The 25,295-nt window shown below is 38.4% G+C and overlaps 2 protein-coding genes across 3 annotated transcripts; one reads left to right on the forward strand and one right to left on the reverse strand.

The window, feature by feature from the left end:
- Nucleotides 1-154: 154 nt before the first annotated feature.
- On the reverse strand, nucleotides 155-3,887 carry RB195_016797 (uncharacterized protein; the record flags this gene model as incomplete). Its single annotated transcript, XM_013444859.1, has 3 exons — nucleotides 155-212; nucleotides 1,805-1,881; nucleotides 3,804-3,887. 3 exons carry the CDS (start codon nucleotides 3,885-3,887, stop codon nucleotides 155-157), a joined length of 219 nt encoding a protein of 72 aa, XP_013300313.1.
- Nucleotides 3,888-19,919: 16,032 nt separating this feature from the next.
- RB195_016798 (uncharacterized protein) lies at nucleotides 19,920-20,726 on the forward strand (the record flags this gene model as incomplete). 2 transcript variants are annotated; one of them, XM_064183504.1, is made up of 4 exons in its annotated part: nucleotides 19,920-19,994; nucleotides 20,103-20,201; nucleotides 20,273-20,443; nucleotides 20,538-20,726. In XM_064183504.1, 4 exons carry the CDS (start codon nucleotides 19,920-19,922, stop codon nucleotides 20,724-20,726), a joined length of 534 nt encoding a protein of 177 aa, XP_064039385.1. The 2 variants fall into 2 exon arrangements, with proteins under 2 accessions (XP_064039385.1, XP_064039386.1); XM_064183505.1 differs by lacking the exon at nucleotides 19,920-19,994 and having other exon boundaries at nucleotides 20,157-20,201.
- Nucleotides 20,727-25,295: the final 4,569 nt, after the last annotated feature.

The following is a 25,295-nucleotide window of genomic DNA, read 5'->3' on the forward strand; positions in this document are numbered from 1 at the left end:
CAGTCGAAAAAATGAGATCTTATATGTGAATTAGGTCACTTTATTAGGTATGGACAGTTTCACTCATGTTTATTGCTTCTTCCAGATTACTTTCACTTTCTAAGATCACAATTCTTACACAAGTTACAACCTCAAGTCTAAGTTATGATTCTTGTCAGTAGTCGAATTGATCGATTGCAAGTGGAACCTGAGGAAAGTCGAGATTGCCTTGCCTGAAAAGAAGAAAAAATTGTAAAATATTCGGAGAAGTATGAATTAGTCTGGAAATTCAAGAATAATTAAAAGTATAAATTAAGTTCGTTTGGATTTGAAGAGAATGGGACGAGACTGGGACCATACCGACGTTTCTCTAATTGTTAGCAATGCTCTATGAAATCATTGTACTATGTTAGTGAAGAAGTTGCTTTTTCCAGAACGTTCCAAAATCTTTTTGTAAAATCCAGAAAATTACGAATTATTGAAGATTTTGCGAAGGTTGACGGCATTTTAGCTTCAAATTAAGCAGAAAAATTCCTTTGTTTCGAGCTGGCTGAAAAATTGGAGTGAGGGGATATTTTAACCGAGGGATGCTAGGACATAGTGTGTCACGAAATTTCAAAAAAAGGAGGGAAACGGGTCCCACGGCGTCGAATTGGTGCGCCGACACCACAAAACTATAAAAAAAGTTGTGGCGAGTCCCACAGCGTCAGATTGGTGCGCTGGGGTCGAAATGCGGTAAAACAGGTGGTGATTCCGTCCATTTCTTCCTAATTGCCGTAAAAAACGGCCCTGAAGATGCGGCGCTGCACAAGGCTGGCGCGCTCCAGACGAGCTCATTGTAGAAAATAGTGCGCCAGAACGCCCGAAGCAGCATCATCCGGGCCACTTTTTGCAGCAATTAGGAAGAAATGGACGAATCACCCTTCTCTCCATAGTCTACGATCCCGTATACGAATACTCCACCTGAAATCCGTACCACCTCAGATTCGTGGAGTGATGCCTTTAAATAGTAGCTAAAAGTTCGCTTGATCTGCCATGGAACGTTATCTTCATCAGTACGATGGTGTCGTTCACGTCATTTTATGCGCAAACGTCATTCTGTGATTAATTTTGGGGGAAAACAGGAGGAAAACCCATACTTCTAGCAATGCTTTCAAATTGTATCTGTATCATATTGGTACCGAAGGAGTTTTCGAATTTGAACCTTGAATGTTCTCCAAATGTAGAACTGACAGGGTTAGGAAGAAAACTATGAAATCTTTCTCCTAACATTATAAAAAGAACAACGAAAAAAGCATTGTTAGAAAAACAAACAATTCTAATTTTACAGAAAATGCCACTACTATTAATTTTTATTTAATTGATGAGTTTAGAAAGAAGACTATAAAATCTTCCATCTACATTTATATATAAAAAAGATAGCGTTGTTAGAAAAACGAAATTCTACTTTCATGGAAAATGCTACTATTATTAATTTTCACTGATCAGTGAAGGAGAGTGGAGCGAACACCACAAAAAGTGTGAAGTCCGGAATTAGGCAGCTTATGAATATATTCTTACTTATTTATATCATAATCTATATTTATACTACTAGTAATATTTCCAGATACTTTTTACTTATAGCTAATTACTACTATTTACTCGCCACGATTGGTTCTAATCCACGTGATTTTAAAATCTGAAAAAGCTACTTTTTACTTGAGGTTAACTGAAAGACGATTATTTGGACCATGGGAACGGGTCCTTCATGTACGTTAGGCCTTATATTAGAGTTACTTGGCTCTATTGACGTTTTAGAAAAAAAATAAAAGTGGGATTAATTCACCTGTAATATCCATACAATTGGCTTCGTTTCCCGATCACACGAAACGGTGAGTTGAACAGGCTGGATACGCCACCGGTCTAGAATTTTCCGATTAAAAATAATGGAACGGGAAGAGCAATTCATAACATTTCCTCGAACTTGTTCTCCTCGTCCTCCTCCTTTCTTTTTTTTAAAGAAACGTCACGTCAATCTACATGTGTTAAAGGCGGCATACCACGAATTTGGGGTGTTACGAATTTCAGATGGAGTATCCGTACACGTGGTCGCAGATTACGGAGAGCTAGGTGGTTCCGCTCATCTCTCCCTGAATCACTGCAGGGAGCCGACCCCTAAATGCTGTTTTGTACGATGCCTTCTATTGCAGCGCGACTCCCTTGCACGCGTAGCGTCCCTTTCCGCCAATCGGGGCAGTCCGAATTGATTTTCGACGAATCGCAGGGCGGAGGCGGCGCAAGGGGGTGGAGCGTTGCAATAGATGGCGTCGTGCAAAACATTCAGCATTCTGGAGGCTGCCGTTTGCAGTGATGCAGGGAGAAATGAGCGGAACTACCCCCGTCTCCATAATCCACGACCCCGTATACGGATACTCCACCTGAAATCCGCACCACCTCAGATTCGTGGTATGCTGCCTTTAAGTGAAAACAAGTTAATGTGTTCGAGAGCAGAACATCGCTTTTTTTGTTGTATTTAAGGAAAGAGGTGAAAACACAAAAAAATAAGAGGTTGCCGTCATCATTTTATATTTTTAAAGCAGAATTAATCCTTGGAGAGAGATACAAAGATAGATCTTACTATTAAGATGATATTTTGGTGAAAATGTCTGCCGGCGTGTGCGAGTGTTTTTGGTGAATTGACGTAAGTTTACGTGAGTCGACCAGCGTTTTGTTTGTTTGCTTGTTTGTTTGTTTGAATCATCCAGTGTTCAAAGGGAGAATAAGTGATTTTTCACAGAGTTCGACAATAAATTTCTTGTAATCGTCAAGAGTTATGAAAAATGATTTTAACGAGCTAAAAAAAACAATAATGGTTTGTTGTGTTTTAGAGAGTTTGTTGTGTTTTTTTGTGTTTTGTTTTAGAGATTTGTTTGGTGCTTAGAAGCTTACATTCGTACGGGTCTGCCAAATCGGAAAACCATGCATAAATCGTTTGGCGGTATTTTTAAAATGGAATTACGTCCTAGAATGAAGAAGAATAAGAGAGCGAAGCATAACCACTGAGTTTCTCCTGCTTTTTCCTGAGGGATGAATGGTTTGTGGGAATGTAGAGCCGTTTTAGAAACCTCTTATTCATGCGGAACGATGTCGCAGCAAAAATAACAGGACAGTGGGAACACGTCATCGTTCGGAAAGAACAATTGATCCCCAAACAAGATCCAGGGAAAATTGATTCCAAAATGGCCTGTTTCCAGGAATACCTACCTGCATTGTTTGATTCTGCATTTTCGATAGATACAATTAATCTAATAATTACCTGTTCCTAAATTAAGCGGGAAAATTGCAGAAAAATCCAGACGCATGTAATAGTAACCGTAATAGCAAAAAAAAAGGCGAAAAAAAAACTCATAATATTACATCCTACGCGTCGACGTTTTGACCTACCCTTTCGGTGTGGGATCTGCGCTATCAGAGTTTTTTTTTTAGAAAGACAAGAAATAGAGAAAAACGGATATAAATAAGGGTAAAAATAGAATGAACCATGGTTTCTATCACATTTCAGGGATGCAGCGTAAAAAAAAACATACCAGGGTTTCTAAGTTTCTAATTTTAACGCTATTTTTTAGACTTGCTAGAAATCAGAAAGTTTTCAGATCAAGTATTTTGCGGAAGAGAATGAAACGATATATTAAAAAGTATGTACGGATGTGATTCCTGCAGTGGTAAATTTCGAAAATTTCGCTCACAAATCGTTTTATTCGTTACTTTTTTGAAAATATACGGCTACAAAAATTTGATCAGAGGACGAACGGAAGATTTTCAGTGATAATTATGGATAAACTCACCATAGCAAGATTTCTACTTTGAACGTGAGCGATCAGCACCAAGCAGATGAAGGCAACAATAATGACGAAACTCGTTCGTGACATACCTAAACCGTTTCTGATTTATGGCAGGATATTTTTCTTTGGATCGGCGTATTTCGACAATATTAACACGAAGAAGGCGGCTTTTCCATAGGATAAAAGAATTCAGAAAAAAAAAACAAATAAAAACAAGACGAAAAAGAGAAAAAGTATGTATGAAAAGTGAATGTTGTGTTTTAAAATTTTACGATCAACTGTTGAAAACTGTTAATTTGTAAGAGAAGTGATTGTAAATTTTCTCTTTTTTCAGATTTTTCCTTCCTTAAATAAGTAAAATAAATTATACAAGGTTAAAAAAGTATAAGGGATAAAGTTACCGGCGTATCAATCTATTTGGGATGCGCCAACGCGTTTCACTGGAATTCGTAATCGTTGAGGTTTTGGAACGCATGTTGCCTATACAAGGACTTGTGAGGGGAGGGGGGCAGCTGATGTGTCAAGTCAGTGTTTCTATCCTCCCAGACAAGTCTGGTACCAATTTATTGACCCCCGGAGGGATGAAAGGCTTGGTTTGCACTAGGGCGGTTTCGAACCCTCAATCGTGTGGCTACAGCGGGCCTCTAACCGATTGGGCCGCATTCGCCCTACAAAATTAAATGTATTACTAAAATAAGCAAATTAATAGTAAAATAATAATTAAAAGTAAATCATTGTTGAAGTTTTAATTGTTGTTATTGATTTCTTGTTAGGAATTACTGTGATGGTAATTGATTAATATATTATAATTAGAATTATATATATACATATACCATAATTAATTGTCATTATTACTGCAATAATTCGATAAAAAAGGAAAGGACTATGCACACAACTTCTTTTGAAACAAAGATGTAGGAAAATAGGAAAAAAAATAAAAAAATGAGGAAAAAAGAAGATGATGCGAGATGTTCTGCGATAATGTATTTATCCTTGACAAGCTGAACACGGTACGTTGTTCATCGATCGGTTGATCGTTTCGCCAATCAGTTATACTGAGCTGAGCTGAAAATCCTTAGATTCCTTAGTTTGCTTAGACTTAGAACATGGGATTATGAAGTAGCCAAGACAGAAAAAAAGAAAAACGAGTGATCAGAGTAAAATTACTACATTTATTACATTCTTAGAGGTTCATTGCTTTATTCATCAATGAATCTCATCTGACCGTCATCAGAGGGCTACAGTAAGGGGCTTCACTTTCCACAAATAACAGCAGACAATGCGAAAGAAGACGTATTTCAATTTAAAAAAAAGATATGAATTTTTCCGTAGAATATTGCTTAGACAAGCCTTGTGGTCCTTTTAAGATTATTCGTCATTCCAGAAACAAACAGAATTTCTAGCTGATGGATAATAAGGTAAAACAATTTCTAGGTTGCAAAACTTCTAAATTTTAGAAAATCTTCAGATCCCCTGCAACTATCCCTCGTGGTCATATTTATGGATAACCAAGTTTTCGAGATATCTACAGAAAATCTCTGAGTTAAGTGCACCTCCATTAGATTGACTGACGAGCACACTGCACACAAAGGAACAACAAAGAAAAACTTGAGAATTTCCTAATTTGGAGAATAAATTTAGAGAAACAATAGAGAAAAACGGTAAAAAGAAACGAAATGAAAGACTTAGCGTTGGATCCGATTCCCAATCGGAAATCGGAATTAATCGATATATTTGTAGATTAGAGTTCAAAAAAAAAACACTTTTTTCAGTTTTGAAGAAATTATGCACCGTTTTCTCATGACTTCTGCAACCATCTTGAGTGTTCAACGACTTTACGGACTTTTTATTCGAAATAATGAACGGAGAATATTTATTTATTATTTATTATTTACTATTTTTTTAATTTATTTGTGGAAATAGCGCATAGTTGGCTCCTTCACTTCTTATGAGGGCTCTTCTTTTTGCCTGAATTTAAATACACAGAGATCAGGTTCGTTCCTCTTGATCGAGAGAAAATTCCAAGCTGAAGAAATTCCCGGAAAAAGACAGGTTGTCGGAGGATAAGTTATAAGTAGAAATGGAAAAAAGGAAAAAAAATTGGTGAAATTAGAGGGGAATCTGTGTTATCACTACTTCAAGTAGTGTTTAAATGTATGAGAATCTAAGAATGTGCATGTAACTCAGTACTCATTAGCCACGCCCACAAAGAGGAACAAACACCGGGTGGGCGGTCCCTGATGCAGAGCCCATCGAGTAGTACAGATACACACTTTAAGGAGAAATTACCGTATGCAAAAGGAGTTGGGAGCGCACACAGAAAGAAAAAATTAGGAGCTTAAATAGATAAGAGTTTGTTTAAAAACAACCTTCATAATAAAATCTCATCAGAGCTATGATTTAATGTAACGAAATATATTTCGTTGAAATCTATAGCGGTCCGTAGGTTCATAGTGAAATAAGAAAAACAGAGTAGATCCTTGGATTTTCTTCGCTACTACTTAGGATTAGAAGTTGGATTTTCAAATTATTATGCGCACGCGTAAGGCTTCACTCAGCGTCTTACCATGATATCATATAATTGAAATCCTCAAAGGCTATACTTTACGCGACAAACTTTCAACAACGGGAAATGAAAAGGGGAAAAACGGAAATAACTATGATTACGGTCTTTTACGTTCAAAGTAGTAGCGTTATTCTACGTATTATTAAAAGGTTAAAGAGTCTGGCATCAGTCAATCCCTATAGGAATGCATTTCACGCATGTGCAGCCTCACAATGACTTGCGAGGGCGAGACGATGTGCCAAATCAGTATTTTTATCCTCCCCGACACGCCTGTTACCGGTTTATTGACCCCGAAGGGATGAAGGGGGTATTTGTCACTGGGGCAGAATCGAGACATCGACATTATGGTCGCAGCCGAACCTCCTGCAGTACATGAGCTCTTATCTTAAAATTTATCTCACTATCTTGATTTACTTAGCTTAACCCCGCATCACCCTGCGAATCTGAGGTGGCACGGATTTCAGGTGGAGTATTCGTATACAGGATCGTAGATTATGGAGAGGGGGGTGATTCCGCCCATTTCCTCCTAATTGCCGTAAAAAGCGGCCCGAAAGATGCGGCGCGTGCACAAGGATGGCGCGCTCCAATCGAACTCCTTGCAGAAAATAGCGCGCCGGAACGCTCGAAGCCGTATCTTCCGGGCCGTTTTTTTACGAAAATTAGGAAGAAATGGACGGGATCACCCTTCTCTCCACAATCTACGATCCCGTATACTCCACCTGAAATCCATACCACCTCAGATTCTTAGGGTGATGCCTTTAAACTGCGGGCGAATGATATGGTCATTCGTCGCTGTTCCACATTCTGCTAAATGTTACTTCTCGCCCGAACTGCCCATCCATATCACGTATATCATTACCATTTCCTTTCTTTCTTCCGGAACTTTCGTCCAGGTGGCCTCCTTCAGTCTGGATCTTGGAGCAACTTCAACGAAACTTGGACAAAGGAATCTGGTCTCCGATGGTGTCCTTATAACGTGACCAAGAAAACGAAGACGATTTTTATAGTCTACTTCCGAGGGTGGGCAAGATGTCAATGTTTTCTCGTATCAACCGCCGGTACACCATGTCCACTTTTAAGTAAACTTCTTCGTTATGGCACATCAGTGACCAAAATTAGCAAAGCATCCGTCTAAACAGCTTTCTTCCATGCAGTCGAGGTTCTCCATCACCGTAGACTGGGCTGCCGTAGTATGAGATCCGTACATCATGATAGAGCGAACTGCGGGTAGGTAGACTCACAGCCTGACTTAGCTGGCGATGGGGATTGACCACAGGAACTTTGTTAAGGAGTTCAGCGCAGTAGTGGCCTTACCGTATCTTTTGCTCAATTTCTGTGTCGTAGCTTCCGTCGTTTTTGAGCACTCAACTCAAATAACAGAACGGGTCCACAAGCTTAACTGGTTGTCTGCTGACCTCGATTCCTCTTGAAGGTCTCGCGAAATAATCAATAACGAATCACAAGGGATAATGACACCTTTAAGAAGGATATAGTTTCCAAGGTGTTCATCCCAAGAAGAAGATGGTGAAACGAGAAAGCAAACTGTTCACAAGAAGAAAACCATCCGCACATCTGCACACACCGGCCAGAAACCTTAAAGTGATCTGGAATTTTAGGTTCTATAGACATGAACGAATAAAGAAAAAAAAACTGCTTGCAGCAAAGGAAAGTATCTGAGTGCGGCTCTGCAGCTGTAATTTAAAGAACACCTATGTCACCGAGTCATTGAGAGGGTAAGAGCCCTTCGTTCACTCAAAATGGATAGTGAACAACAGCCTCTCTTGAGACTGCATTTAACAAAAAAAAAAGTTCATTGATATTATAGTAAATCCCATCTATTGTAAATGAGATCCTGATCTAACAGCCTAGATAGATGATCGTCTAATAGGGATGGATTAGTCATATTATTGATCATATAACGTGGAATGTCCCTGTGCAAAGTGATGGAATTCAAACATATACTAGTATTTTAGTGGCTTATCTAACTCGTAAATTTATTTAGTTGAGATTTACCATAATATCAATGAATTTTTTTTTGTTGTTAACTGCAGTCTTAAAAAGAGACTGAAAGATATTTCTCTTATAGAGACTAATCCAGACGTCTGAAGGAAACGTATTTATATAGCGTTAAATGGTATTAACATTGCAGAATAAATAGCGGCCTTGTAAATAGAAATAGTATTAGGTTGGTGCATAATTATTGCAGGTTTTTTTTTTTCTGCCACTTCCTTTTCTTTTAAAAATTGGCGTCTTGTTTGATTTTTTTTTGTGTGAAAAAACAGTCTGCTCTTTTCAACTAATGAAAATTCGTCATATTATTCCCTACCACTTCCTGAAAGATTGATATGCAGCACAGTCATTTCACGATCTTAATGATGATTTCCCAGTGGAAGTATTCCGTTTCTGTTCCAGCACATTGCATTTTACAGTGGACACATTCAGGTATTTTTTCGAGTAAAGCACTAAGCGGAAAAAAGTAAAACCTTCATTTTTGATGTTTTTAAAATGAAGGCATGATCCGTGCCCAATGACAAGACTCTTCAAGGGCGGAATTTGCTCATTTCGTTGCAGGAAGCGTGAAAACTTGTACTCATCTTAGTGCAGCTGCCGGGAAATGAGGATCCACCCAGCCATTTTCCATACATTCTTGTGCTTTTCAAGGCCATAAACGATGGTCGAATGTTCCACTTTGAAATCTTTGGTCAACATTCTGATTTTCATGTTTTCCTGTTTGCATTTCTTTGGCTGCCAAAAGTCCCTTCTCGATATGTATCGCATCAATTTAAACTGCTTGAAACAATTTTCAACTCGGCTTCTGCTGATTTCCCCTGTGTCTTCGCCAAAAAAGTTCGTTGAGATCTCGAAATGGCAATGCGGCATTCCAATCTTTCTCGTAGTGGTAGTGTATAACATCTCGAATGTGGATATAATTTTCGATTGCATTCTCATTAATTGAAAATCAAAATCTTTTAAACAAAAAAAAAATGCCACATTTCTGACAAAAAACCTCGTGGAATTAGCTGCAATAATTATGCACCCAACCAATATCATGCTATATAATAAAGGGATTATTCTGACGTGTGTGTGTGTGTGTGTGTGTGTGTGTGTGTGTGTGTGTGTGTGTGTGTGTGTGTGTGTGTGTGTGTGTGTGTGTGTGTGTGTGTGTGTGTGTGTGTGTGTGTGTGTGTGTGTGTGTGTGTGTGTGTGTGTGTGTGTGTGTGTGTGTGTGTGTGTGTGTGTGTGTGTGTGTGTGTGTGTGTGTGTGTGTTTGTGTGTGTGTGTGTGAGTGTGTGTAACGAAATTTCCTTCAGAATTCTTTCTTCTTTCGCAGTGAGACGTGTCCTGCGGCGCCGAATTGGTGGTGCGCCAGCGCCAGGAAATCATAAATGATGTGGGTCAAGTCCCATTTCGTCAATTTGGTGCGCCAATAAATAAATAACCTCTACACTGAGCAGAAATAGGGTCCCACGACTTTAGATTCATAAGCCGGCGCCATAAAGCGGTTGAAGTCACCACCCCACGAATCTGGGTTGGTGCGGATTTCAGGTGGAGAGTTCCTATATGTAGATTAGATCGTAGATTATTGAGAGGAGGGTGATTCCGTTCATTTCTTCTCAATTCCCATAAGAAACGGCCCGAAAGATGCGGCGCGTGCACAGGACTAGAGCGCTCCAATCGAACCCGTTGTAAAAAATAGCGCGCCGGAACGCTCGAAGCCATATCTTCCCGGCCGTTTTTTACGGTAATTAGGAAGGAATAGAAGGAATCACCCTCTCTCTGTAATCTACTATCCCGTATACGAATACTCCACCTGAAATCAGTACCACTTCAGATCCGTGGGGTAATGTCTTTAAGTGGGATAAGATGGGTCCCGCGGCGCAGAGAGGCGGTACCACCGCGTAAACACTCCTAGCGAGTTCGCCAAGAAGTAAACGACTAGAGCGCTCCAATCGAACCCGTTGTAAAAAATAGCGCGCCGGAACGCTCGAAGCCATATCTTCCCGGCCGTTTTTTACGGTAATTAGGAAGGAATAGAAGGAATCACCTCTCTCTGTAATCTACTATCCCGTATACGAATACTCCACCTGAAATCAGTACCACTTCAGATCCGTGGGGTAATGCCTTTAAGTGGGATAAGATGGGTCCCGCGGCGCAGAGAGGCGGTACCACCGCGTAAACACTCCTAGCGAGTTCGCCAAGAAGTAAACGAAATGTTGTGCGCATGAAACCTGTTGTTGCATATCACCCTCGTGTGCTTTTACTTTGTCTATTCCTTGCACGTTTGCCTCATCAGGTTGGTAGCATCCTTTCCCAGAAATTCGAAGCACGAATGCAAACGGCTGCTTAAATAGTAGTTAACAGTTCACGTTATCTGACGTGGGACGCTATGTTTATCGCTCTGATGACGTTAAAGCCATTTCACGTTAGCACATCATTCTGCGTTAATTGCTGAGAGGAAAGAGAAGAAAACCCTGTGTTTCGAGTTATGCTTCCAAGTTTTTTACGGTATCGAAGGAGTATCTAAGTGTAAAATCAAGTTCGACTACTCTACAAATGTAGTACTAACGAATATAGAAAGACGACCATGAAATCATTACTTCAATTCACGATCATTTTGGGAATGCTTAAATTTCAAAAAGGGAAGAACGAAAGAAGGGTAGGTAGAAAAAATACGAGTTTAATTTTTCGGAAAATGCCACTACATTTAATTTCTGTTGATCAGTGAAAGGGACGAAGCGAGCACTAGAAGAAATCTGATATTCAGCTTTAGTCGGACGTTCAGACTGGTATATAAAAGTAAAGTCACTGGCGTATCAATCCACTCAGGATGCGCCAATTTACTGGAATTCGTAACCGTTGAGGTTTTGGAACGCGTGTTGGCCTATACAATGACTTACGGGGGCTAGCCGATGATCAAGTCAGTGTTTTTATCCTCCCAAACAGGTCTGGTAGCAATTTATCGACCCAGGAGGAATGAAAGGTTTGGTTTGCACTAGGGCGGTTTCGAACCCTCGACCGTGTGGCTACAACGGACCTCTAACCAACTGCGCCACACCCGTCCTGGTGCATAATATAATAGAGATAGTAAATACAAAAAGAGTTACACAATATTTTTGTTCTACGATAGAAACACGATACGATGTGAGCAAAAACAACCGTATACCAGTTATAGTGCAATTTTCAACAAAACAAAATGAAGAGAACAAGGGAAAGGAAGACGAGTATTTACTGGATTTTGAAAAAATTAGCAAAAGAAAAGGATGGTCATATTCTTTTAGTAAGGAAGGTAGAAGTAAAAAAAAACACATTCACGGCAAGCAAACAGCTAGGAAATGAGTTCTATGGAGGAAGAATCTAGGAATATGTAAATGGAAGCCAGCGGAGATAATGCGAAGCTTATCTATGAGTAGAAAAAAGTTAGGAAAGAAAGAGATTGTTGTTTAAAGCTCGTCATTTTTATTTACTCATTTATTTAGTCGAAAACACCTAAAATTGTGCAGTATCTAAGATCGAAAGAAGAATAAAACTTGGGATTCTTCCTGAAAATTCGTGCGATGAGTTGATAGTTGCATAATTCTTATTATTAGTTAGAACGAAAAAATCAAAAAAAAAATCAATAAATATAGGAACAAGTAAATAAGAGATGTCCTTGTGCAAATGTTCAGATACAGAAGCTGCTCCAGGTAGTAGGAACAGCAATAATATCCAGGTAAAAGTCGTGATTGATCCGTCCATCTCATTCCATTCTCGCCAAACTACTTTTCACTTAATTTTCTTCATGATTTATTTTTTTCTTCTCTTATTTTCTGATTTCATTATTTTTTCTTTCTTTTTTAGGCTTAATTTAAGTTAGTTTAATTAAAGTTTAAGTCTTTTATTTCTTAATTTGAATTGTAGGAAGGGCAATTAGGAAGAAAAGAAGAGGAAAAAGTGATTTTTTTTCTGCTATAAATATATACTAACAGTAGAAAATATGAAACCGTAGAAATACAAAAACTCTGGAAATTTGGCAACTGAATCCGACATTTTTGTTTCTCGAAATTTACTCCATTTTTATTCTTCACCATATTACTCCTACAGTAACATGACTTCGATGACTGTCATTTCAGAAACAGTGTTGGGTTACGGTGTAAAAGTAAACACACACACACACACACACACACACACACACACACGCGCACACACGCGCACACACACACACACGCGCACACACACACACACACACACACACACGAAAAAATCGTAATAATTTAATGACGAGTGCAATCCATTTCCGTCATTTTCCGTCAAAAAATTTCCACAAACAAACGAGAAAACAGATTTTAAAAAAAAATGCTAATACATTGTCATGATGTCATGATGATGAAGAGAGTTTGCTTTAGCGAACCAACAAAATCTATTCACCATTCCCCACCCACGTATAAAAAAAAACAACTGGCGCGCACTACATGATTAATTATTTATTAATTAGTTTGTACTAATTATAACGCTTCACTGAGAAAAACATGAGAAAAAAAACAAAACAAAACTGGATTCATAATGTAAAGAAAGTAAAAAGAAGAGGTTTTCTTTTTTTCTACAAATTTAATTTGATCCAATTTGAAATAAATTTAATTACTCTAACAATATTCCTGCATACATACGTACACGTACTCGATGTACGATGCGTTCATAGAAATTCAACGCCATCGTGGACCCGTTGATCTACCATGCGGAGGTCTATTTGGGTATGTTCAGTTTGTTGTCCTCTCGGGAAAATCAGTGAACGACCGATCAAATTTTGACAAACTTTCGTGTGTAGATCACTTTCTGTGACGCAGCGATATGTTCCATGAAATTTCAATTGTTTTGGATTTTTTTTTCGGTGGATTTCATAGTAGTGCTCAAAATTCGGCAGTTCAGTTTGAAATTATCTGATTTACCTGCTTCCAGATCACGTCATCTTGGCTTCGTTTTCCTAAATTTTACGCCCTTGAACTTTTCCTGATAACTGGAAAAATTATAATCATCTCGAATAGTTTTTGATTCTAGCAAAAAGAGGGAGCATTGAAAATTCGCAAGAGAAAGAATTAGTTCCATGCAGATCGAATTTTTGAGATTTCTGATAGATTTCTTAGTTTTTTTTTCGGTTGCTTTCCCTATAAACTTAAAAACTTATAAATAAAAAACTAAAATATCAACTTATAAATAAAATGGTAATGTTTACAAAATAAAAAAAAACAAACAATATAATGAGAAATACTCACATAAATGAGTTACTGAATCGATTGAATCATAACTGAGTCTGTAATGAAACGAAAAAAATCTGTGATATCGTTTCTTTCCTGCTAAAAAGTAAGAGTAAAATGAAAAAAAAAACGGAAATGTATAACAAAAATATAAAAGAACGGCTGATAAGACTTGCAAACGTGAAAGAAATTTCCAAAGAAATTTTCCAATCAAAAGGAAAGCGTCATAGCTTTTCCTATTCTTAATAATGCTTGACGTGTTTTTTTTTTTCTTTCTGACGTTTTGACGCACGCTCTATGTAAATATTTGGGATTTAGTGCACAAGTTTTCTTTTTCCAGAGACATTCTGCTTGCATTAGCAGAATTCCGTAGGTGTTTGTAATGATACGCTGAATCCATTCCTTTTTTTTTAATTTTTCCCGATGAATAACTGAGAACGAGGGGGCGCTTGGGTTTTTCCTACGATCCTATGCTTCTACATATGTTTATTGTACTATGGAAGACAAAAAAATATTCAACGCTATCGTCAAGAGATAAGCAAAAAAATAGAAAAAAAAACTGCTAGAAATTTCGTGAAAATTATTTCATCATGTCTTTCGTAAAGGCAGGAAAAATAAAAGAGAAATAATAAAAAAATAAATAATTGATGTTCAGCAACAAAAGTAAGGGATTAAATGAGAAATGAACTGAAAGACCAATATTTGCTGAAAAAAAAGCAGGAATCGAGAGCGAATTCAACTAGCGGATGAAGCGAAGCATTGTTTTCTCATTTTTCATCAAATCCTATCTGAGTTGTCCTAGAAAATTACTTTAAAGGCATCACTCCACGAATCTGGGGTGATGGTGCAGATTTCAGGTGGAGTATTCTTATAAGGGATGGCAGATTCTGGAGATGGGGGTGATTCCGTCCACTTCTTCTTAATTCCGGTCCGGAAGATGCGGCGCGTGCACAAGGCTGGCGCGCTCCAATCGAACTCGTTGTAGAAAATAGCGCGCCTCAACGCTCGAAGCCGTATCGTTCGGCCCGTTTTTTTTACCGGCAATTAGGAGGAGATGGACGGAATCACTCACCTCTTCATAATATCCCATTCCGTATATGAGTACTCCACCTGAAATCTGCACCATCTCAGATTCGTGGAGTGATGCCTTTAACGCAGAACGATGAGCTAACGTGAAATGGCACTGACGTCATCATCAAAGCGATAAACATAAGGTCCCACATCATATCGTATAAACTGTTAACTACTATTTAAGCGGCTGTTTGCATTCGTGCTTGCAATTTGTGAAGAGAGGATGCTACCAACCTGATGAGGCAAGCGAGCAGGGAATAGATATGCGGAAAAGTACACGAGGGTGATATGCTACAGTAGGTTTCATGCGCATAACGTTTCGTCTACTTCTTGGCGAAGTCACTTGGAGTACCGCCTTTTTGCGCCGCGGGACCCATCTAAACCCATTTAAAGGCATCACACCACGAATCTGGGGTGGTGCAGGTTTCAGGTGGGCTATGCCTATACGGAGTCGTAGTACAAAGTACACGAGATCTACTATCCCCAATACAAATACTCCACCGGAAATCCCTACCACCTCATATTCGTGGGGTGATGCGTTTAAAGTGATATGGGGTACTGTAATTACATGAACATTTTCGAGGCAAAAGGGTCCTTTAAAAAACAAAAACACCACAACCTCACCGCTTCTCCATCAATAACCACATTCACATCGTATCTGATTACTATAACTCACTCCTCCAGCAATGTTTACACAATGCCAGGCCGTCATTCGTCTAAATGATGCTCCTCAAAAAGTGTAATTTTTCAATTTTTTCCCCCACCTGAAGGGAAATATGTATTAAGATTTCTTGTGGTGCTGCCCTGCCTTTCTCCTCATTTCCTAGATGAACAAAAAAATTCATATTATTTTTTTTTACAGTGTTAATCCTTAACTGATCGATGCCCCTTTTATTGATGGTGAGAATCCCGCAGAGTTAATAAGTTGGTCGGATCACCTGGGTAGAAATAAGAGAAAAATTAAAAATAAAACAACGGTAAAATAAAAAACCGATAAAATGATGAATATCTGAGAAGTTCACGGGGAACAGAGCGAACCAAAAGTGAGTCAACTACAACTCGCAGAGTTAATAAATTGATTGGATCACCTGGGTAAAAATTAAAAAAAAAATTAAAAAATGAGATAATGATAAAATGAAAAAAAACCGATAAAATGAGCTTTGCATATATCGCCGTTCTTAATTAGGCCTATAATTCTAGTGTAATCTATTTAGTAACGATTAAAAAAAACTGTAAAAAACAGTAATAAACGGTACTTCCGAATATTATCTCACTGTGAGAACGGAATGAGTTTTTCCTACTTCTGGGACTTTAACTCACTCTGATAGCGGAATTCCGGAATTTTTCCTAGTTCTTAGTTTCTCTTTTTCCTAGGACTTCGAGGATTGTAGCGCCGATAAGGAAAGCAGAAGAAAGAGAAATGGCCAGTGGATGGATTGACGGGTAAGGTTGATGAAAACAAATATTTTGAGGAGGAGCTAAGGGAGGAGTAATTGTCGGAGCAGGAAAAGGCTAATTGTGCCACATCACGTACAGATGGGTCACTTGGCCAGCGCAAATTCGGCCTCAGGCCGACTCAAGCAATGCGGATCAATGTATTCAACAAAAATTGATGACTTATACTCTATTATTTGAAACGATTTAGTAATTTTCTGATTATATGTTCGTTCTATTACAATTAGAAAAAAATATTCGCACAATTATAGCCTTATATTTAATAATTTTTCAAATATATTTGTTTTTCAGACGCCTTGCGTAAAAAAAAGCATGATCGTCAGACGATTCGAAATCGCCCTCGTCCCTTAATTCCCTAGTTGGTCATATTCGGGGTAGAAAAGATTGAAGACAGAAAAATGACTTATTTTTTTTTTACAAAGAAAAGATTCTAGTAGTCTAAATTAATCTTTAAATCTGAACTGGAAAGTGACTGCAAATTTTTACCGTCATTAAAAAGGCGGGCGTAGAGCAGTCGGTAAGAGGTTCCGCTGCAGTTGCACGACCGAGGTCAGAGGTTCGAATCCGGCCTATTGCCAACCAGACCTTTCATCACTCCGGCGTCGATAAATTGGCGCCGGAGTTGTCTGGAAGGATAAAAACACTGAACAGATACCTCGATTGGCAGTTGGAAGTCGTGTACGTGGACTATTAAGAACTCTGTTCCTAATCCTAAAAGATTCCGAATTGAAGTGAACGCGGTGGCGGCTTCCAAGGGGATGGATGATGAACAATATGTCATTTATCCTTCTAGGCTCTTTTTATTCTTTTTATTTTTATTCTTTAGGCTTTTTATTCTTATTCTTGTAAACGTCTAAATAGATGGGAAACGATCCACCTTTTCAATTTTAGTCTCCATCTTTTTTTTTCTTAGTGACATTTTACTCGTATTTTTATTCAAATAAACAATTGTTTACAATTCATAGTACATATTTCAATGAAAACTTTCGAGAACATTACTCTTGCCGAATAAATAGTGGTTGTAGCTCAAAAAATATTTTTCTAATAAAAAAATTATTAACAATGAAAATATTCATAAAAAATGATGTTTTTACGGAAGAAAAAAGTTGCAAAAGTTTCATAGTTGCATAGCGGATGAATATGAATATAGCAAACATAACCTTATTCGCAAAATTCAAGTAAATTCTAATGTTCTCAAAATTTCTCACGCCTTATATTCGTTAACCAGAATTTCGGTGAACGGCTTCAGGATTTGCGAAAATTTCGACGACACCAAGTTCTACTGTAATTAGAGAAGAAAGCCGTTTTCGAAGCTGCATTTTTTTCCAGAATTTTCAAAAATTTAATATTGTTCCAGTGGGAATTTTTCGAATTTCTGAAAAAAAAGTGCGGCTTTGAAAACGGCTTTCTTCTCTAATTACAGTAGAACGTGGTGTCGTCGAAATTTTTGCTAATCCTGAACATTGAGTAAGTAATTTTCTATTTAAACCATGGACCCACATTGCGTGAGGCGGCGTGAGGTTATTATCGCTGTATAATATATCGTTGTTGACCGTGTCCACTATGTCGGAATAACTCTTTGATAAAATCCCTTTATGGAAAAATAGTCCTTCTTGCTGGATGCTGAATCTGTTTGAATGGATCTCTTTCCAATCAGAATCACTTTTTGTGAGAGAGAGAGGAAAAAAAAACTAGAATATGCATAATTTGGCGGTGCAGAGAGAGAGAGAGAAAAAAAAAAGAAAGGAAATGACTACCATTCTACCACTGGATGTCGAATGGAGCTTACTTGCTTCCTTGAAGCACTCGCTAACGGAACGTAAAGAGAGAAGTCAGCATAAGTTTTTTTTTCTGAATGTAAACTAACAGCAAACAAGAGTCGGGAAGGCTTAAAAGTGTCACTTTCGGGAAGCAAAGCCCGCTCAATTTTGAGGAAGGCAATGGTTGGAAATTTTCGTCTTTTATTCCTCTTATTTGTTACTTGTCATCATTATTTTATTTATTTATTCATTTCTATACTTCATTTTTATTTTTGATCTTGATTTTTTTCTAGACTTCCGACCGAAAATCGAATAAAAAAAGTAAATGAATAAAATAATATGTAAAATAATAATATATAAAATAATAATAATAAATTATAAATGAAAGCTGTGGTCACTTAAACAGTAGAAATTTTGTGAAATAAAAAAAATAGTATTGCACTTCCCAAAAATCCCATTAAATTCTAATATTAGGGAATGAGATATACACATTTTTCTGGAAATATGTGTGTGGAATGGAATTTTGAAGAAAAATGTCACTCACTTTTTTGGATTGGAGTGGTTGTTATCTTCGTAGAATATGAATAAGGATTTTTTCCAGAGCCCCTATTGAATTCGGAGCATCAAAACATATTTATAAAGAGAATCCTTGCATCTTTGTAAGCCACATAAGTTCACTTGGAGGACAGCTTAACAGCAATTGGGAATAGGAAGATTTTAAATGGGAAATCGACGAAATTTCTGGAAAAAAAAACATTCGAACAGAGCAGCCGATTTCTACAGTATTACGTAGCACTGAAGTTGCTTAATTACTGCAAATTTTGTGGTGAAAAAAACATGGAAAATTTCGGAAAGTTTTCTGGTATTCGTTCTGAGAACTGCGTTCAGTTATAATCCCGGCAAAGTGTTACTGTTACAGCGGAATTCGGTCTTATACAAGATGCCTCCATTTATATTTCATTTCACTGTCATAAACAATTTAAAAATAAAACACGAAATAAATACTTAATAAAATGATGACAATTGATTTACTAGTATCGTTGATTAGAAAATGATCATTAATTTTTAATGGTAATTTACACAAAATGTATTTCCCCAGCAAGCATGAGACAGGGCCATCATAATGCTTTTGTTCTTTGATTTTTTAGGATCCGTACACATGGAGGAGCTCAGCGTTGAAGTGTGGGCGCAAGGACACTTTTCAAAGAAGACAATACAAATTATTTGGGCGTGGAACACCCGTTTTCTCTCTTCAAAGAGTTCTTCACCTCAGGAGAAGGGTCTGATGAACATTCCTACATAACGGATGCCGCGTAAGTATTCATAAACGTTAAGGAATTCAAGTATTTAGGGTGGAAAGGTAAAAGAAATAGAGTGATAATAATAAAGTAAAAAATTGAAATAGTTCACAATAATGAAGATAAATGTAGAAAAAGAGAGATGCGAATTTCTTCTGTATAAAATTTTATAGAAATGTGGAGATCCTGATAGTGTTGGAAATTTGATAATCGGGAGATTTTACTCATTTTAGCCACCGAACTCATTCTGAAGCTCCATTTTTTAATTAGCCAAGCAAAAAAATGGAAGCTTACAGATTATCGTAAGCATTTTCTCCATCGACGTAAGTGAAGTTGACGATTTACGATTTAAGATTTTGAAGTGAAATAAAATCCATTTGAAGATTTGAATTTTCATTTGAAGTGGTTTTGTCAGCCGAAATGTGATCGCGAGAACGTATAGACGTCAACAGCGAAGGAGTTTGAAGAGGAGTGGATAGACAAGAACCTCTTAAAGGCTTGCACTCAGCTAAGACAGAATAGCGGCAAGATGAAGAAATGCTCGCTCTGTTGTCCTAAACACTGGCAACGGAGTCAGTGTCTGGGAGGCAATCTCCCTGCCCATCTGGGGGGAACAATGATTCAACACCTTGCTAAAACGGCAAGCACCGATATATGCAGCGGTCAGATAGGAGCCACCAACGGAGTCGCAGGTTCTGGTCTGTATTAAAAAAGTGAAGAACGTTGAAATCAGCGCAGAAATGCCGAAATCTCTTACTTCTTCTGAAATCCATGAGATAACGAATATCATCCGTTCAATATGGATTGACGAAAGGGTACCTGACTCTCGAAAACACGCCGTCATAATTACTCTTCACAAGAAGCCATCCTTCTCGGATTCCGGGAATTAATAAAGAATATCACTGTTGCATGTAACTTTTGAGGTTTTGGATCAGATAATTTCGATCTGCTCAACAGAAGTCCCCAGAAAACTACAAATGACGAACAAGCCAGCTTTTGCGTATCCATCGACGATTGATCAGGTGTCTATTTTGAGAAGAGTGGCAGACATATTCGCACTCTCTCCAGTAACCTTTTTTATGCTTCATTCTAGGCTTCGATTCTCCTCTTTGTGAATTCTGAAGCTGTCATCTCCACACGCATCACCCCGAAGAAATTCCAGGAATATTTGTGGGTCGGTTCTAAGTACATGAATAGAAGACCAACTGCTGTAGTTAGAAAATCAGCTAGACTTACTTCGGAGTTCGAAACTTCGGAAACTGGGGTGAGACAAGGGGCTACAGGGGGAGTCTTCCTGTTCTACTTTGCCTTTGATAACATAATGCGAAGAACAGTTGCGTAATGTTCCTTCGTTTTAGCAGGGTTCGGTCCATCTCGAGTTCGCCGACGACGTGGTAATATTCGCTTCTAGCAGCGCAAAGTCGCAGCATGCTGTGAGCCTTGCACCCGAATTAACTGCAGCCTATGGACGTTCTGACAAATACAAGAAGATGTGGGTTCTTTTCGAGGCCCTCAACGGGATTCAGCGTAGACAGACAACTTATTGAACTGAGGTGAGCTTGTTATTTGGGTTGTATGATGAAAAACGATGGCAACTACAAGAGAGATTTCCAGCAAAGATGCGTTGAAATTAATTCAGCACTCAACTCACTAACTAATTGCATGTGGTCGATTCCATGGCCAACGAAGTCAAACCGGGAGTCTACCTATCCGCAATTCGCCCTATCATGATGTACGGATCGGAAACTTGGCTGTGATGGAAAAACTTTACTACATGGATGGCTATTTTTGGCCGATGGTGTGCCATAACGAGAGCTTTACTCGGAAGTGGATATGGTGTACCAGCGGACGACATGTGAAAAACATCAACGTCTTGCGCGACCTTCTGAAGTAGTCACAGAGAACCGGCATCGCTTCTTTGGTCAGGTTGAGAGAAGACTGTCTGACCATACTGTCCGAGTTGTCCTAAGAATGCTCCCAGACTCAAACTAGAAGAGGCTTCCTTTTCGCAAAAGAAAGCTTTGGATGGAGGTGATAAAGGAAGATCTAAGCACCCTATGCGTTGACAGGCAGTTCATTTGAGACATAATGCTCTGCCGTATACGGAATAGCGACGGTTGGGTAGATCTTGCGTGAGCTCCACTTAAGAATCGAACATGATAGACTAGAATATCCTTAAGAACGACACACCTCAGCGAAGTTGCGGATAACCGCATTTGGCCGTAAGACCCACCCCTGTTTAAAGGCATCACCCCACGAATGCGGAGTGGTGTGGGTTTCAGGTTGGTTATGTCGATACGGAGTCGTAGATTATGGAGAGAAGGGTGATTCTGTCTATTTCTCCCTAACTGCCATAAAAAACGCCCCAGAAGATACGGGTTCGAGCGTTCCGGCGCGCTATTTTCTGCAACGAGTTCGATTGTGGCGCGCCAGCCTTGTGCACAAGCGTCATCTTCCGGGCCGTTTTTTACAGCAATTAGGAAGGAATGGACGGAATCACCCTTCTCTCCATAACCTACGACCCAGTATAGGAACTCTCCACCTGAAATCCGTACCACCCCAGATTCGTGGGGTGATGCCCTTAAGCCAGGTAGGTCAAAATCGAGGAAAATTAAAAAGATCATAGAAGCAAAACACATTTAAAAACTGACAAATTTAGAAAAAAAAGAAACATGGAATATGCCAGATTTGGGAGTAACGTCATTAGTCACTGCAATATCTTTCTAGCACTTTCGTAAACAATCATGATTTTTAGGAGATAATCACCATTATTTTAAAAATTTCAAATTTAAAGTGAAAGGAGAGCTGATACTGGCTAAAATTTGTGTTGTTGTCTGCAGCATTTTGTTGTTGTTTTCCTTGCTTCCCTATCAACAAATGCCATTTCAAAATATCACCTGATTTCGACAGGTGAATTGTTATTAGGCGTTGAATTGCGAATGTGTCATAAAGTCTTTCAGTCTATATTTAGCCTACATGTCAAAAAAAAATCTTTACAAAAAAAAACTAGGCATACGGTAAGGAGGAATCGTAAGAAGCAGCTAATTGCACGAGAAATGAATAAGAAGAGAAATGAGCGTTTTTATGTGAAATTCATTAGTGCTCATCCACTATTTACTCATGCCATCATCCTTAATGGAAAAGCTTGCCCTTCTAATGTGTAGATTAGTTTTTTTTTCCAAAAAAAAACGATGCAGTTTTTCAGCGACGGCGGATCGAAAAAAAAGCGGAAACTGTACTACTTCCAAATTCTAATGAACAGAGAAAATTCACCAATTCAACTTCAGCATGCAGCAATTTATCCTGAAAGTTCTAGAAGAAATTGCACTTGTAGAGTCAGTATAAAAAATGCCCGGACATGTCTGCCGAGAGTTCTGTAAGGGAACCATTTTCAAAATTTTTTTAAAATAAAGACTCATGTCAAAGACATACTAAATCCTGAAAAATCTCTTGTTGATCCCTGAAAAAAAAACAAATTTGAGGGTCAAAACAGAAGAAAGGTATAAATGGGACGAGGAATTAGGAAAGGTCCCACCAAAACTCGAAACAATTCCCATTGCTTCGGGCCGTACTGCTCTGGCGGAAAACAGCTACATAACCTATTTTTTGATGCGTTATTAGTCGTAAAAACGAATGAAATGAAATTTGTGATCCCGTTGTGTGCAAAAAGAGATTTTTAGGGAGCTGTTGAGGACTATAGGAGGAAGAGGAAGAGGGAAAGAGAGACGGAAGGTGATAGTGAAATGTACTAGAAATATTCTCAGAATTACGTGGAGTATTACAGCTTTTCTGCATTTACAAATATTTCTCTCTTTGAAATTAAAATTTTTAGGTGATTTCTGAGTGAATTCGCTTTTTTTCCAAATTTCTGGGACTGAACAAAAAAGCGAATTTTTGCATTCTTCTCTTAAAATACTAATTTATTCGAGAAAATACGCATGTGTGTGTACATTTATGTATGGCATCAAAACATGGGACATCACTTTTATTCAAACCCACTGTACGTCACTTGAAAACCCGAATCTTCTTTATGCTCAAGAAAAGAGATTAGGAAAGGTCCCACCAAAAAAAAATTACAAAAAAAAAACAGAAAAAGCAAAAGTGAACTAAAACTATTTGTAAATTTTGCTTGTCATACTTTTCCTCACAATTTTTCCAAAGAGAAAACACTTTTACAACTTTTTCCTTTCTTGGAAACCACTCTAATTTTCCTTTCTGACCACCTTGAAATAAATTTCTAATGTTAAAACTAAATTACACATTCTTATTCTAACATTCTTACAAGGATGCGGCAGAAATTTTGTGGAAATACAAGGTGTTTTTTTCCCAGACATACAACATGTCTGGAAACTTTTCTCTAAGAAATTATAGTCAATTCCACCTTTTTTTCCTCCAGAAAAAGCGTAATCAAGAACTCAGGCCAAATGCTATCCGTTAAAACAAATAAGGGTTGGCTGGCAATTTTCTCTCAGCAGAATACCCACACTTGCATAAATAATAAAAATCTCACTAACTATGCACATATTAAAGTCAAATCATCGGCGAAGAGATCATTGAAAAACCAGTTGAAAGGGAAAAAGAGTGAATAAAGTCATCTCATTCTAAGGTAGGAGCTTTTTTTTTCTCCGATCTATAGAGCCGCTCTAAAGCTTTGAAAACGGGTTATCTTTACGTTTTGATAAACTGCAACAGTTTTTGATTCTCTAGTACAAGTGAAAAGTTTTTAAATAAAAACTAATTACAAGATATCTACAGTATCTCACCAGGATAAAAATTCCAACGTCATCAAAGACTAATGAAAAGAAGTACAGCTGTAAAATTTCCCCAATAAACAAGTACTTTGTGTGGTAGGTAGCGCCGTAGTAAGGCTTAAAGCGTCTATTATGACCATAATGGGTTTGGCTGAATTATTACACACTTGGCTAAAAGTGGCCGGCGAGCAAATAACGGATAATTAGGGTCAATTTTCGTGAAAAACTGACCACCTAATGTCTTACCACTGCACTGTCTTATATTAGGTTAGGGAATAAGTTCGTAGAGTTCTAGAATTTTCCTATTTTTTTCGTTTGAGGTCTACAAACGTGTAACTGATCCATAAAATCGTCCATAAAATAATGATTTGCTTGCTCTTTGGTAAAATATTCGTAGTGTTCGAACCACCTCTTTTTGCTTTACGACGTTTTGATAATTGCTCCTTTCAAGTAATTTAATTATTTGTCACTTTTCGGCCTTAGAAATGGAATGGCCAGTACGAAAAAATTAGCGTTTGTGATCAGTGCGAAATCAGAAATCAGATCAAAATCAGAAAATTCCGACACCTACTTACACCTTCGCTCTTCATCGAGGTCAAAAAGCTCGGACACGTCGCTCGGGATATCTGCAACGGGTACGTGGAAGGTGTCACAGCCGTGTCCACTGGACACAGGAACAGAGGATGACTACAAATACATAATCGAATTTTGACGTCTTATAGCTTCAAATATATAATGCCCACCTATTTATACTAATAATCTGTGGTAAGGTCACACTTTAAAGCGGAGCCGCACAAGACTGGCGCGCTCCAATCGAGCCTCTTGTACAAAATGGTGCGCCAAAACGAATGAAGCCGTATCTTCCGGGCCGTTTTTTTACGGCAATTAGGAAGAAATGGACGGAATCACCCTCCTCTCCGTAGTCTCCCATCCTGTATTCGAATACTCCACTTAAAATCTGCACCACCTCAGATTCGTGGGGTGATGCCTTTAAAGCTTTATCTATGATATTGTAAGTTCGGGGTGGGTGTAGCTCATCGTTAAGAGGTGCCACTGTATCTGCACGATCGATCGGAGGTTCGATTCCGCCCTAGTGCTCACCAAGCCTTTCATCCCTCCAGGGGGATAAATTGGTGCCAGACTTGTCTGGGAGGATAAAAACACTGACTTGACACATCGCCTATCCCCCGCAAGTCATTGTATAGGCCAGTTACACGTTCCTGAACCTCAAACGATTCTGGATTGAAGTGAACGTTGTGGCGCATCCCAAGCGGACAACATCAGACACTCCTTTATCCTTTGTTGCAAGTGCCGTTTTGACTCACGGAGTGGCAATATGACAATAATTTGCGAAATGGCGTTACG

The sequence above is a fragment of the Necator americanus genome, chromosome II, assembly GCF_031761385.1.
Source record: "Necator americanus strain Aroian chromosome II, whole genome shotgun sequence".
In the NCBI taxonomy this organism is placed as follows: domain Eukaryota; kingdom Metazoa; phylum Nematoda; class Chromadorea; order Rhabditida; family Ancylostomatidae; genus Necator; species Necator americanus.